The 16,462-nt window shown below is 41.1% G+C and overlaps 1 protein-coding gene across 1 annotated transcript in view; it reads left to right on the forward strand.

The window, feature by feature from the left end:
* Positions 1-16,462, forward strand: part of opcml (opioid binding protein/cell adhesion molecule-like) — a 244,559-nt gene that overhangs the window by 227,398 nt on the left and 699 nt on the right. Inside the window, exons 4-5 of the mRNA XM_085364294.1 lie at positions 7,222-7,359; positions 7,517-7,637. Coding sequence (XP_085220420.1) covers positions 7,222-7,359; positions 7,517-7,637 — 259 coding nt within the window. The remainder of the gene's footprint in view (positions 1-7,221; positions 7,360-7,516; positions 7,638-16,462) is intronic.

Here is a 16,462-nt window from a genome sequence, read left to right on the forward strand (position 1 = left end):
GGGGCAGCTCGAGAGTCTAGCTGTCAAATGGACCATAGAACCTTTCAAGTACTCTCTGCTGAGTATAGAATTCAGCTTTGACCACCTGACTCTGTGATAGTTTGACTCCATTAGAAACCATTAAACTTTTGAATTGCCTGCTATCAACACAGACACCAGGTATTCATACTTTTTTCAGGCAAGTAACTTCCTGTCCAACAACCCTGGTCTCTAAAGAATCACCAAACCAATCTACCACAGCAGACACATACACAAACTGTGTATTCTGAAATACGTCAGCTATTATGGATGTGAAAAGGACAGTTTAGATGCTGCTGTGTGATTTTTACACATTAAATTACGTTTATTGGAGATAAAGTATCTAATTTCAGGATCGGGACCACGCCTTCAAACACGCTCTTTCCGGTTATCATGTATATAGGTTCACCCAGTTCTGCTGTTTGTTCTCATTTATGTGCTACAACCTCCCTCCCCTTTTCAATTCTTTAACTACTTCTCTTCTATTTAGTACATGGGGATCTGCCAGGCCTATGAGCCACTGCCAGTCCCCTTCGAAGCCTTCCCTAAACTGCAGCTCAATTCATGTCCAAGCCATTCACCTTTATCTACTAAACCGCTGTCAAACCTCAAATGAGGACGTGGGCCCAGTGAGTGAATTATGATTAATAAAAATTAAAAAATTAAAAACGAATTAATGCAATGGGTCCAAGGAATTCATCTGGAACCCTAACAGCAGTCAGGGAGTGATTGTGTAGAGGTCTCTGCATCCCTCCATGGATATTCTTACTTAGACCATCACTTACTTAGACAAACACTGACCCACCACCAAACCAGTCACGCTGAATGATGTCACATCATTTATAAAATTCTCCATGGCTTCTCCAGACCCTTTTACGTCTATCACATCAAAATCTGCTGTCATCTTTGAAAAGCACTGTGCACCATTCAGGTAAAATGTGGCTTCACAATGTCAAACAGTGAGCACAGAGCTCACTAGAGGATGCTGGGCCCTCAGGCCACCCTCATGAACTCTTTTTCTGTGTGTTTGGTCAAAGACACACATACCAGTGGCCTGCTGGAGGTCATTTTGAGAAGGCCAAAGAGAATGACAATTTTATTTATATAGCATCTTTCAATACATGAAAATCAGTGTGCTTAACACAGAAAATGAAGACATAAAGCAAAACAAAACATGTAGGCCTTTGTGAAAAGAAAGGTTTTGAGTCTGTTTTTGAATCTATCCACAGATGCATTTCATCTCAAGTCAGCAGATGGCTTGTTTGAAAGAACAGTACCACATCCTGTTCCTCCTTGCACAAAAGATCCGAGACCAGCTCTCATAGTTTATTGCCTGTCTCCTGCAATCTTCTCCATGTTCTTGAGAGTGTTCTGGAAGGCATAGCAAACGTTCTGGCAATGGTACACATTGATGTGCCATTCTGGGGAACTCGGACTATGTGTGCAACTTCTGTAGACATTACCTCATGCTACCAGCAAGTGAGACTGACCCTAGCCAAATCCAGAATTTGTAAAAAAACAAAACAATAAAAAAACAATAAAAAAAAACCCTCTCTTTTAAAAGTGTTCCTTAAGTTTTTATGAACAGTGTATTAAAAGCTGTGGCAGGTTACGCTTCTTACTGAATACTCTGTACTCTGTACTATAACACATAATATTTCAAACTGTGCAGTATTCGTTTAAGAAGAAAGTCAGTTACTTTACCAGGAATTCAGTTATTGATTTCTTTCAGAATTTTTTAGGTCAGTTCCCATTTTATGAGGCTACTTTATCAAACATAAGATAAAGCTGTTCGCTGTGTGTTGTGAAAAAGAATGAAATGTTTGCGTCCTATTGGGAGACGCGTTTTTTCTTCTTCCTTCTCTTTCAAGATGTGTGCTGTTGTACCCCAACTAAAACACTGACAAAATGTGTTTTGGCCGTACAAAATTGTGTCATCTATAAAGATGGGTGAAGTGTCTTGCCCAAGGACACAACAACCGAGACTGTCCAAGCCGGGGCTCGAACCGGCAACCTTCCGATTACAAGGCAAACTCCCAACTCTTGAGCCACGATCACCCCGATACTTGCCATACCAGTACGAACTAGATTTTTAAATCTTAATATAAAAAGAGTAACAGTAGGGTGGAAATTAGGTAAGGCACTTTTTGCAGCGATCTTGTATAGAAAACTATTCCACGCATATATGAAACAGGTCGTGGCTCCGAACTGCAAAGGCGGAAAAACCGTAAAGGGACCTCTGGCTAATACGTTGGGTTCCGTGTTGGGCTCGTAGCCGAAAACTAGCTTTACTTTGTTGTCTGGGTCAACTTTGTTAGCGAGCAGAGGTGGGTCGAGTATCCAAAAATTGTACTCAAGTAAGAGTAGCATTACTTTAAAATATTATTACTCAAGTAAAAGTGAAAAGTAGTCTTCAAAAATGTTACTCAAGTAAGAGTAAAGAAGTACTTGGTGAAAAGACTACTCAAGTAGCGAGTAACTGTTTGAAATGTCTGTGGAAAGATGTATGGTTTTCAAAAGAATTAGGTCTGGTCATTATAGCACTATAATGACCAGACCTAATTCTTTTGAAAACCATACATCTTTCCACAGGTCTCAACTTCATCAGACATCACCTAGACTCCGAGCTGAATGAGACCAGCACAAACAGCAGCCTAACCGACTAAAATGATGGATCCATGGGGTCAGGAAAGCCAGAAGCAGGGGAACTGGAGAGGTACCTTTCATGTGCTGTATATATATATATATACAGCACATATATATATGTTTCAGGGTGGCTGTAGCTCAGGAGGTAAAGCAGGTCACCTACTGATCGGAAGGTTAGTGGTTTGATCCTTGGCTCCTCCAGTCTGCATGTCAGGTATCCTTGGGCAAGATACTAACCCCAAGTTGCTCTCCGATGCATCCATCGGAGTATGAATGTGTGTGAATGTAGTTAGATAGCACTAAGTATAGATAAAGTGCTTGTAAGAATGGGTGTGATTGGGTGAATGTGGCATGTTGTATACAGCGCTTTGAGTACTCCGAGAGAGTAGAGAAGCGCTATATAAGAATCAGTCCATTTACCATGTATACACTGCCAAGCTGCAGATGTTTGGCAAGAAGATTTGATCACACTGGTGATGTTTTTTACTAACTCTTGTAGAAAAACTAAATCATGTCATTCATATCCCGCACAAACAGTTTGCAATGAATTCCAGATTAAGATTAAAATAAGAATGCGTGAAGGCTAAGCAGTGCTAGACAATGGATCCTCCTGTTTGGCTGTTATTCTGGGAAAAGACGAGAAAGACAGTGATGGAAGCCGTGACTGGAGCTGTGATGTAGCCTATATAAGAGTTATATTGTACGAACGTGATAATTATGTATATTGTAATAACGTGATATTATATTGTTCAAACGTGAAAGGTATATTGTACTAACATGAAAAGTATATTGTTCTAACAATATACTTTTCTATTTTTCTTTTGCCTGGGTGGCAGCTCTACGCTTCCGTACTACGCTTCCATATAAGAGGCTTTTCAATGTGGCCTCACAAAATTGTGACGACTACAACAACCATAAAAAGAGTTGGATGAACACTGCTGCTCAATTGCAGCTGCCTGGTCAATGTTTTCCATTAGTAATTTAGCAAAGTTGATGGTGGTGGTGTGTGTGTGTCTGTAAGACAGAGAGAGGGAGAGCGAGAGACAGATTTTGTATGATAAGCTTCATGTTATGGACGCACAGTTTGAGCACTCAGGTCGCATCAGAGCATCAGGCCGAGACCCTGCATCGTGACCTATGAACTTCTAACCCCTGCGATTCAATTGTACAGTTTGAGCAGGAGCTGAAAACGCAGCTGAAAAAAATCGTAGTGTTTGCCCAGCTTAATGCAGACTGTTTAAACTAAACAAGCTGCTTTTTCACACAATAAATCCTGTCAGCCGCAGCATTGCCTTCTTTTTTAACAGTTAAAGCAGTAGAGACGACCTGTTTGCATGCGCGTTGAACTCTAGCATCATTAACCAGGCTAGCTGTTAGCTTATAGCTCACGCTAGCTAACTAGCGAACAGTTAAAAGGACAGCTGAAGCTGCACAAAACACCCACAAACTTATCTCACTACAATGTAGCGCCGAAAATATGACTCGCAGCTCGAGCTCGACACAGCTGCTGTAACATAAGACTGACATCCAGCTAACCACAGCTAAAAAGATATTTAGAGAAAACTTGCCGTTTCCTCAGGTTACACGAGCCGAGTTGTTTCACTCTGAAAAGTTCCTTTGTTTTGGCTCTCACTGAAGACACCGACACTGAAGACATAGCTGTTCTTTTGTACTGCTTTTATGTGAAACATTCTTTGTATATGAGGCCAAGGGTGTTCATCCTGGCTCTGCCATGTTTTCATGGGTTTCTTCTTTCCGTGTGTCTGCTACTTTTAAACGCTTGGGCCGCTCTGCCCGCCACAGTTTCAAACTGTTTCAAACTAACCAACATTCACACATCGGAGGGCAACTTGGGGTTAGTATCTTGCCCAAGGATATTTGGCATGCAGACTGTGGAAGCCAAGGATCGAACCACCAATCTCCAATCAATAGCTCCTTAACCACAGCCAAAAAGGATATGGCAGTCCATTCTCCCTGAAGCACGGACTACACTGCCCATGAGGCTACATTCTTTAGGGCTATGCCTGTAACACTCTGTCTACTGCCTTCATATTAAATAATTGTTTGAATAATTTTTAAAAATATTTCTTCATATCATTATGCAACTAGGGGTGTTATGGGTATTTTATTTTAAATACGTAACAGCGGTACATGTATTCCTTTACTCCCCAACACTGGGTACCATACCATCTTAACTAACTGGTCTACTGTAATCTTTTTACTAAAACTGCACAGAGTGGTGTCTAGACAGCAGAGCTCCTTAAGCTAATAGCTAATATTACAACAGTGCTCCACTGAGTGCTTTCAGATACTCAGCTTCCGTCTCGTACTTTAATGACTCTTATTAGTGATCCAGTCATGGTACACTGACACTGATGCTGTGCTGGAAATGTGACCAGTGATGTGGGAGTTGGTGTTAATGGTGATTGTTTTTATATTTATATAATCTGATTAATACATAATGATTATGACTCTTTTATTTTCATTCAGCTGTGTGATTTAAACTGACATTCAAATTCTAACACTTGAACTGGAGCCGTGTCTTGTCATTATCTTGCACTTTCAGTATAGTATTGTTTTTTGGCTCTGTAATAATGAAAAAATAACTTACTTTTAATCTCAGTGTATTGTGATGGTGTCAGAGGCTAAATTGTTTCTCAAATGTGTATGAATTATGTGCTGTGGAGACATGTGGCTGCTTACAGTGCTGTAAGAATAAACATGCACATACACACAGAGACACTCATTCAAACACAGTTCTGAAAAGTCTTAAACACGAAATAAGAATCGTTCTATAAAACCTAACACAAAAAAACAAAAACACAACAAAAAAGAAGTAACATGCATCTATGTTTTTTTTATTAGATGCTTTAAGCAAAATTTAGGCTTTTAACAATAATAAAGCACAGTGTGGTGATACTATTTTGCTGATTTGGCCACAAATATTATTTACATTTAGAAATTTGGATACAACTTGCCAGACTGATTTAAATTTAACCACTTTAGTATAAACAAAAATGTTGAATCCCCAAAGTAGTTTAGTAACATTTTTAAAAAATATATATATTGTCCACCTTATTATTAACTTAGATTTAGTGATCACATAGAATACCTAAGCTTTTTCCCGCATAGAGAAATATGTGATGCAAAAGGGGATAAGGACTGGTATTTATGCAGAGCTTTTTTTTATTCTCCTTGAATTCCCAAAGAACTCTACAGCGCACAAACATTTTATTCTATGCAAACAGTGCTGGAATTTCCTTAGCAAGAATCACAGGAAAATCATCAGCATTTCAGCAATTTTAACCATTTATGTTAATTAGAGTCATATTTCCTTGAATTTATAGTTTGCATGAAAATGGAAAACATAGATTACATAATTAATTACACAAATCAAGAACTGAGTTCACATTTGTAGTTACCCTCCAATGGGTGGCACTTGTTTTCCATCTTTCCATCATTGAGATCTCAGATAGTTCTAACTAGTAACTCAACAGCATTTTGTCACTAATCTACATAGTTACAGTTGATGAAAATGTTAATTACCTGAGTTCGCAGTTCCCTGGTTTCATGCAAGAAGCTGATTATCCCTAGCCTCAACCTTTTTACTGAATCCCCTGCCAGCTGCAGCAGTGTCTGCAGCTGAGGATTAAAAAAACATAATGGCATTATGCTAATGTTGTGATATTGCTAGATTGACATTTCTACTGATTGGGATTAGTGCTCCTATCCATTTTCCCACCCACACAGCAGTGGCTTAAAGTCTCTCTCTCTGCCATGAAAACATGCTTTTAACATTGTTGGTGTCAGGGGTAATTTATGGTGTTCCTCAAGTGGGCTTGTTTCAGTGCAATTAGTGTATTTTCTTTGTGTATTGAGTGCATGCCCTGAGCTGTCTGCCATCTGGAGATGTTTGAGAGAAAAAGAGGGCTTTCCTGTTTCTGGGTTCTTTTTTCTTTAATTAAGTTTTTTAACAAGGATAATCACAAGTTTGTTCAATCTGTTAAGTTGCAACAGACCATTTGAAAATTTACCATTATCCTATAATATCTTTTCAAAACATGATGCAAACATTAGTTTCTGCAACTGGATTACCATATTACTATGTCATATTTGCATTATTAACTGATTATCTGAGCTGGTAATCTTGGCTGTGTTGCATTGGGTCAGTCATCTTGTTTACATATTTAGAGAAAAACATATACATATACAAAAACATATACATACCTATAACCTCGAGCGTGGCTCAAGAGTTGGGAGTTCGCCTTGTAATCGGAAGGTTGCCGGTTCAAGCCCCGGCTTGGACAGTCTTGGTCGTTGTGTCCTTGGGCAAGATACTTCACCCGTTGCCTACTGGTGGTGGTCAGAGGGTCGACTTGCCCTCGGCTGCTGCCTACCAAAGCTGTTTAACTTTTTTGGTCAGGTCCACAGCGGCAGACTGGTTTTTTTCTTCTGAAATGAGTACAGGATCATATGTCATAGAGCTAATCGAATTGAATTGAAACATTAACTCATGCACTGTTTTTTTTTCCTTTTGCTTTGTTTCTTTCTCTACAGGCACCCATAAATTTGTGACAGAGGGGGAGCACCTGATGCTCACAGCCATCACCAAAGAACAGTCGGGATCTTATGAATGCATTGCATCTAATGACATCTCAAGCCCGGATGTCAGGACAGTGCAAGTCACCGTCAACTGTAAGGGCCAGGCTATCACACTCAGGCTATATAGGACATCAAAGGGTGGGAGGGTGCAGAGTTAAACTAACACTGAGTGAGGACAGTTGAGGGCACAATTTCAATTTGAAGAAACAGTCATATGAAAACATATGACTGGTATTTTTTTGTTTTCCAGATCCTCCCTTCATTTCTAAAGCGAGGAGTACAGGCACTTCAGTTGGACAAAAAGGAATTCTGCAATGTGAAGCCTCTGCTGTCCCAAGGGCAGATTTTGAGTGGTACAAAGAAGACCGCAGGCATGTTTCTTCCCTGAGCTCTATGATTTCGACATGCTCTGAATTGTTTGACCTCAGTATTACAGGCTTACAAACACACGTGTTCTGCTGTACGCTGTGGTCTTAATTCATTCGACATGATCTTTGCTGAAAGTAATGATGTTCACTCATATCACTGTTTAAAATCATGTTTTTGAGATAAGATAACTTGTGCCCTGCATTCTTCTATCAGTGGACTACATCAAAATTTAATCACACTATTAGAAAAAACAGTTAGTTAGATAATTTGCAAAAAGTCATGGATACCAAAGGAAAATTATTTGGGGTGGCTGTAGCTCAGGTGGCAGAGCAAGTCAGGCACTAATCAGAAGGTCAGTGGTTCAATCCCAGGCTGCCTCCTAGCTGCATGCCAAATATCCTTGGGCAAGATACTAAATACTAGTGGTCAGAGGCCCTGGTGGCGCCAGTGTCCGGCAGCCTCGCCTCTGTCAGTGCGCCCCAGGGCAGTTGTGGCTACAATGTAGCTTGTCATCACCAGTGTGTGAATGGGTGGATGACTGAATGTAGTGTAAAGCACTTTGGGGTCCTTAGGGACTAAGTAAAACGCTATACAAATGCAAGCCATTTACCATTTATTTGTTTCTCTATAATTAGTTTATGTCAGTAGGGTGCTGGGCTCAAATGTTTAGATAATAATCTAATATAAAGTAGCTTTTTCCAACTGATGACTTGAAACTGGAAATACATTTATGAGAAGAGTAAATACAAACAATGGCTATGGTGACTGTTAAATGGTCCCTGAAAGTGACAGCAGCATTTCCTGTCCCTATAAGATGAAATAAGTACAGGGAGTGCAGAATTATTAGGCAAGTTGTATTTTTGAGGAATAATTGTATTATTGAACAACAACCATGTTCTCAATGAACCCAAAAAACTCATTAATATCAAAGCTGAATGTTTTTGGAAGTAATTTTTAGTTTGTGTTTAGTTTTAGCTATTTTAGGGGGATATCTGTGTGTGCAGGTGACTATTACTGTGCATAATTATTAGGCAACTTAACAAAAAACAAATATATACCCAGTTCAATTATTTATTTTTACCAGTGAAACCAATATAACATCTCCACATTCACAAATATACATTTCTGACATTCAAAAACAAAACAAAAACAAATCAGCGACCAATATAGCCACCTTTCTTTGCAAGGACACTCAAAAGCCTGCCATCCATGGATTCTGTCAGTGTTTTGATCTGTTCACCATCAACATTGTGTGCAGCAGCAACCACAGCCTCCCAGACACTGTTCAGAGAGGTGTACTGTTTTCCCTCCTTGTAAATCTCACATTTGATGATGGACCACAGGTTCTCAATGGGGTTCAGATCAGGTGAACAAGGAGGCCATGTCATTAGTTTTTCTTCTTTTATACCCTTTCTTGCCAGCCACGCTGTGGAGTACTTGGATGCGTGTGATGGAGCATTGTCCTGCATGAAAATCATGTTTTTCTTGAAGGATGCAGACTTCTTCCTGTACCACTGCTTGAAGAAGGTGTCTTCCAGAAACTGGCAGTAGGACTGGGAGTTGAGCTTGACTCCATCCTCAACCCGAAAAGGCCCCACAAGCTCATCTTTGATGATACCAGCCCAAACCAGTACTCCACCTCCACCTTGCTGGCGTCTGAGTCGGACTGGAGCTCTCTGCCCTTTACCAATCCAGCCACGGGCCCATCCATCTGGCCCATCAAGACTCACTCTCATTTCATCAGTCCATAAAACCTTAGAAAAATCAGTCTTGAGATATTTCTTGGCCCAGTCTTGACGTTTCAGCTTGTGTGTCTTGTTCAGTGGTGGTCGTCTTTCAGCCTTTCTTACCTTGGCCATGTCTCTGAGTATTGCACACCTTGTGCTTTTGGGCACTCCAGTGATGTTGCAGCTCTGAAATATGGCCAAACTGGTGGCAAGTGGCATCTTGGCAGCTGCACGCTTGACTTTTCTCAGTTCATGGGCAATTATTTTGCGCCTTGGTTTTTCCACACGCTTCTTGCGACCCTGTTGACTATTTTGAATGAAACGCTTGATTGTTCGATGATCACGCTTCAGAAGCTTTGCAATTTTGAGACTGCTGCATCCCTCTGCAAGATATCTCACTATTTTTGACTTTTCTGAGCCTGTCAAGTCCTTCTTTTGACCCATTTTGCCAAAGGAAAGGAAGTTGCCTAATAATTATGCACACCTGATATAGGGTGTTGATGTCATTAGACCACACCCCTTCTCATTACAGAGATGCACATCACCTAATATGCTTAATTGGTAGTAGGCTTTCGAGCCTATACAGCTTGGAGTAAGACAACATGCATGAAGAGGGTGATGTGGACAAAATACTCATTTGCCTAATAATTCTGCACTCCCTGTAGTGATAGAGAGGAGTGATAAAATAAATGTAAAAAAACAGCGAAACTGTAGAAAAGAAACAGGAAATGAAATGTGGGAAATGGAAGGCGGGCTTTTAAACAAATACATCCTGTCACGGCTGCAGCGGCAGATGTGTGAAGTTATAAGAGATGGACCCAAGTGCAGTCACTGGCATTACTGTGAGTGAGCTTTATTTTCAAACGGTGATAATACAAACAGAAGCAGACATGGCAAAGAAAGAAAATAAGAAAGACCTAAACCAGGAAAACTAACTAAATAAACCTGAAACCATGAAACGTTGTTAGAACATGTGGGATGACACACAGAATGATACGCAGACGGACGAGAACGAGCAAAGGTGAGCACACACTATGGCTGTATCCCAATTCAGGGTCTGCAGCCCTGGAGGACGCAGCCTTCACTGTCTACTTGGGCTGCGTCCTTGAAGGCCGAGAAGGCCGGAAATATGAGGCTTGTGAAATCGAAAGGTCTATCCTCTGTCATGATACCCGCTGCAAACATTTCATACAGCATTGTTTCACAGAAATGAAGAAAAGAAATAGAGAGTTCATTTGTTTGTTTGTTTTTACATGACGTTTGTTTGATTTGAATATTTGAGGCTGAGACCACGGAACTGTAACAATATGAATGTTGTGCTTCTTTTCGGTACTGACCAGCAATGTTCCCTCTAAGCTGCGCGCGTGCGCAATTGCGCACTGCTGGCACGGTCTCTGCGCACAGAAAATCTGTGTTGCGCACATAAAAAACCATCAAACCTGAATTGAATTTAAAATGAAAACTTTAACAATTCTGTTTTGTAGTGTTAGTCAGTAAGTGACTGGCTGCTCCCGTATGGGATTAGAACGATGCCACCTTATCCCATAGTCCAGTCAATAATGCGATTCACATTCGTATATACGCAGCTAATCAATGTCAATGACAGGCTATGACAGCGTCCGTATGTGCCGACACCGGTGTTTTAGCTAGCAAAGCGGCGTGGCTGATGTGGAGTGAAGCCACGTTAATGACAACATGTACAATTATTGGAGATGTGAGCAGGACAGACGGAACAATTGACAGAAAAAGTGTGGACTTTATACCAGTTTTTAAATTGTGTTGATAGGCCACGTAAAATCTGAGTTATGATAAAAATATATGCAATGCAATTTTCTTCCTGAATACTATCGTTGTTTATATTTACTGCGGGAAGAAACGGTAAAAACTGTGTTTTATCAGGAAAATGCTCAAAAGCACTCTCCGCCTGTGAGCAAAAACAACACCAAAAAAACCCCCACCCTTTCCTATTGGTCGAAAAATGTACCATGTCGACCAATCAAAGAATGATATGGCAACATGGCATTTAGTTGTTTAGGGCAGTCAGCTTCTCTCCACCCCAGGGAAAAGGGTAACACTACCTGGGTCTGGGTGCAGTTTCCCCCTCCAGGGGCAAGGGTACCTAGACCTGGGGCTTAGAGTACGCTTGGGGAGTGTGATTGCGTGTACAGTGTCTCTTTATGTCTGTCTCCACGTTGGTTGAGTGTTGAGTAATTGCATATGAGAGCATGAGGGTGGGAATGGATGTTTGTATCTGTGTGTGCCTGTTTGTCTGTGTCTATATGTCAGGTCGGGTATCAGATGCCACCTCTCTAGGGACATCTCAGGCCCTCCAAGGTATGGAGGCCTATCTCCCCCTACCACTCCCCCTGCCGGTGGCAGACGCCCTCATACATCAGTTCATTGGTGGCTCTTTGTGTCCGGGGATGGGCATCCAGGTACACACCGGCTCACTCCTGGTGGCTGCTTGTCGGGGCCTGGAGCCTGGGGCTCGCTCGGGCCACTTCGGGGGTGGGGTGCCCTCGGCCTCTCGGCCTGGGGCTCGGTCACTCTCTCCCAGTCTGTGGTCTGGGAGAGAGTCCTGTAACTCTCTGTCTGCAAAATACAGTATATAATGACCTATGTTGAGCAATTAATTATATGGTTACTTTTTTGAAGAACTAACTATATAATTAACTGAATTATGCAAACAACAACATTTTTTGGAGCCGTTTAACTAAAAATGCAGCCAAGGCGTTTTTTAAAATAAACATTTCAAACTATTTACAGAACAATCAGCTGTTCTGCATCAAATCTGATGCCACACAAATTATTTGTGCCACTTCAAAAAATAATTTCTGTCCACTATGAGATAAAGGAGAACACCAGCCTAATACCTGCAGGCCTGACAGCAGGAAATGTATCACTCCTGTAACACCTGTAACATTCAGCCATCGCCTCATTGTTCTGACACACACAACAAAACTATTGACTACACTACACACTAACTACAAAAGATTTGCGCTAAACGTCTCAAATCTCTCACATCTCAAAACACAGCTGTCACTCCTAAAACTTCCCCCCGTTTCTTAACCCTTTAAGACCTACCGTAGAACCAAGTCCACCAGAGCTTACTTTATATTTTTACATGCTGTAGTGCCATTTCTGGGAGCATTTCAAGTTGCTATACATCAATACAACTGTTATAGCCCATATTTTAATAATATGTATGCATTAAGTCCATAGTAACTACATTAATTGCAAAAATGTGCAATAAACTACAAAAAAATTGAAAATCGTTTTTGTTTTTTTTACATATATTTCTACTCGGAGAAATTTAAGAGGCTTACCCCTCAAAACTTTAAATACAAAAAAGTTGCAAAAAAAAAAGTTTACAACAACAGGAAATTTATTTTGAGTGTCTTCATAGTTTTATTTTTGAGATACAGCAATTTTTATATACTGTAGGAAAAATGAAAAACAATCATATGATGCAAATTTGCAAAGAAAACAGCATGTGCATCAAAATAAACTATTTCCAGCAGTGCAATTCGAGTTGTAAGCCTCCCAGAAACTATTCAGAAAAGCATAAAGTCAAACATGACTTATAAAAATACCAGTATAGGCTTTTAAGGCCTACAAGTAAAAAATTACATTTTCTGCGAAAATGACATCACTTCCGGTTTCGGACAGGAAATGGCGGACATGTGATCGTTAGCGCTGACCTCTGTTTCAATGTGGGAAGTGTTACAAATAACTGATCGGATCGGCAAATTGTGTTTAAGTGTACAACTTACATCTTATGTAAGTAAAGAAAAAATTACTGCGCTAGCTTACGCAGCTCCGGTTCTACAGGGATTTAAAAATAATTATGCAAACAGAGAGTGCCCACTCTGACCGGCTTTAAAGGGCTAACAACTAAATGCCATCATTTTGTGATTGGTCGACATGGTACATTTTTCGACCAATAGGAAAGGTGGGAGTGTTTTTGGTTTTGTTTTTGCTGACAGGCAGAGAGCGCTTTTGAGCATTTTCCTTATAAAACGCAGTTTTTACCGTTTCTTCCCGCAGTAAATATAAACAATGATAGTATTCAGGAAGAAAACCAAACATTGCATATATTTTTATCATAACTCAGATTTTACGTGGCCTATCAACACAATTTAAAAACTGGTATAAAGTCCACACTTTTTCCATCAATTGTTCCGTCTGTCCTGCTCACATCTCCAATGGTTGTACATGTTGCCATTAACGTGGCTTCACTCCACATCAGCCACGCCGCTTTGCTAGCTAAAACACCGGTGTCGGCACATAAGGACGCTGTCATAGCCTGTCAACGACGTTGATTAGCTGCGTATATACGAATGTGAATCGCATCACTGGCTGGACTGTGGGATAAGGTGGCATCGTTCTAATCCCATTCGGGAGCAGCCAATCACTTACTAACACTGCAAAACAGAATTGTTAAAGTTTTGATTTCAATTTAGGTTAGATTTTTTTCTGCGCAACACAGATTTTCTGTGCGCAGAGACCGTGCCAGCAGTGCGCAATTGTGCACGCGCGCAGCTTAGAGGGAACATTGAATATGGCCAATATTAAAGTTAGTTTTATAATAATCATTATTAGTTATTACAGCAGTGAACTTGAACTCTGTGTCAAATACTGAGCTTCATTCAAGATTCAAGTTTCAGTTATTTATATTTCCTATCACCTTAAAAAATCAAAGTGTCTTTGACAGTGTATATATAGATGTATTATATATAAGAGACAAATATTGTTCTTTTAATATGTTGGTATTACTAAATCTGTCTGAATGCTTATATATATATTTAAAAAAAAATTTCCCCACTTACCCCTGTGGGCGGTCAATCCTTCAAGCTCGGGTCCTCTACCGGAGGCCTGGGAGCTTGGGGCTCCTGCGCAATATCTTAGCTGTTCCTAGGACTGCGCTCTTCTGGACAGAGATCTCCGATGTTGTTCCCGGGATCTGCTGGAGCCACTCGCCTAGCTTGGGAGTCACCGCACCTAGTGCTCCGATTACCACTGGGACCACCGTCACCTTCACCCTCCACATCTTCTCGAGCTCTTCTCTGAGCCCTTGGTATTTCTCGAGCTTCTCGTGTTCCTTCTTCCTGATGTTGCTGTCATTCGGAACCGCTACATCGATCACTACGGCCGTCTTCTCATGTTTGTCTACCACCACTATGGTTAGCCACCGCCATTTTGTCCGTCTGTATCTGGAAGTCCCACAGGATCTTAGCTCGGTCATTCTCCATCACCCTTGGGGGCATCTCCCATTTTGACCCCGGGACTTCCAGGTTATACTCGGCACAGATGTTTCTGTATACTATGCCGGCCACTTGGTTATGGCGTTCCATGTATGCCTTGCCTGCTAGCATCTTGCACCCTGCTGTTATGTGCTGGATTGTCTCAGGGGCATCTTTACACAGCCTGCACCTGGGGTCTTGCCTGGTGTGATAGACCCCAGCCTCTATGGATCTTGTACTCAGAGCTTGTTCTTGTGCTGCCATGATTAGTGCCTCTGTGCTGTCTTTCAGTCCAGCGTTGTCCAGCCACTGGTAGGATTTCTGGATATCAGCCACCTCCTCTATCTGCCGGTGGTACATACCGTGCAGGGGCCTGTCCTTCCATGATGGTTCCTCGCCTTCCCCCACTTTTATATGTGCGTGTGTATATATATATGTGTGTGTGTGTATGTATATATGTATATATATATATATATATATATATATATATATATATATATATATATATATATATATATATATACTATCAACTACATATATATATTCTGGGATATGTTGGGCCACAAAGGATACACTGATCCATCGTTCAAATCCGGGGAAATAAAGGACATATTTGTCGGTCACATCTTGAGCAGCCTTCGAATTGGGACAGCCTTCGTCGCATCGCTGTGACGTAATCGGCCTTAAAATGCAGCCTTTAAGGCTGCAGACCCTGAATTGGGATACAGCCTATATATGCACAGAGGTAAACAAGGAAATGGCAGACAGGCAGGGAACACATCTGACACTAATCAGATGAGACGAGACTGGGAGGAAGCAAAACAGAATACACTGACATAGGACATGGACTTTCAAAGTAAAACAGGAAACACTCAACAGACCTGAAACGTGGGACAGAAAGGCACAGAATAGAGGCTGTATCCCAATTCAGGGTCTGCAGCCTTAAAGTACGCAGCCTTAACGGTCCTCAAGGGTCACGTACTCAAAGACTGCTAAGGCCGGAAGTGCGAGGCTTGTGAAATGAGACGGTCTAGCCTCCGTCACGCTGCCCAGGTTGCCTAGCAACCATGATACTAACAGCTGGAAACGTTTCATACAGCTTTGTTTGACAGAAATGAAGGAGAAAATCTTTTGTTCATTTGTTTGTGTGTTTCTACATGAGCCTTGATCATTCTCTGTAAGATTAAGGTCAGCTATTGAACGGCGTATATTTTAAAGTAAAGGCTTTAAAACCAAGTTAGTACAAACGTCACTAATGTCACATAACTTTGCCGACATGTGGCCAACAGTAATGTTTTAATGTTCTTCGTTATTAAACATTTGCACATAAATAAGTGACATAATATTCAGTACTCACTTAAAGTTTACTCTTCAGTCGCCCCTCATCCGCCGTTTTTTTTTTCGGCAAAATTATCCACACCCACCGCCGCGCTATGCATTCTGGGATATGTTGGGCCACGAAGTCTACACCGCCACATCCTTAAAATTCAGGGAAATGAAGGACTGATTTGAGGGCCGCATTTCGAGCAGCCTTCGAATTGAGACAGCCTTCGTCGCGTCGCTGTGACGTAATCGGCCTTAAAATGCGGCCTTTAGGGCTGCAGACCCTGAATTGGGATACAGCCTAGACATAACACGGAACACAGGGGAGGCACATAAACAAAACCTAATGTGGCTAGTAATCATGATATACTAATGAACTAGGGTGCTAGAAATACTGAAAACCAAAATCAAGAGACTAGCAGTAAAAATATGATGAAATCAAAGATCAAACAATAGTACAAACTCAAAACACGGACCGTGGCACATCCACAGTTACTGCAGTAGCTGCAGGTATTCAGGAGAGCATGAGAACAG

Source organism: Diplotaxodon limnothrissa, linkage group LG10 (genome assembly GCF_057381915.1).
Source record: "Diplotaxodon limnothrissa isolate DT_005_m linkage group LG10, D_limnothrissa_male_GT1.1, whole genome shotgun sequence".
In the NCBI taxonomy this organism is placed as follows: Eukaryota; Metazoa; Chordata; class Actinopteri; order Cichliformes; family Cichlidae; genus Diplotaxodon; species Diplotaxodon limnothrissa.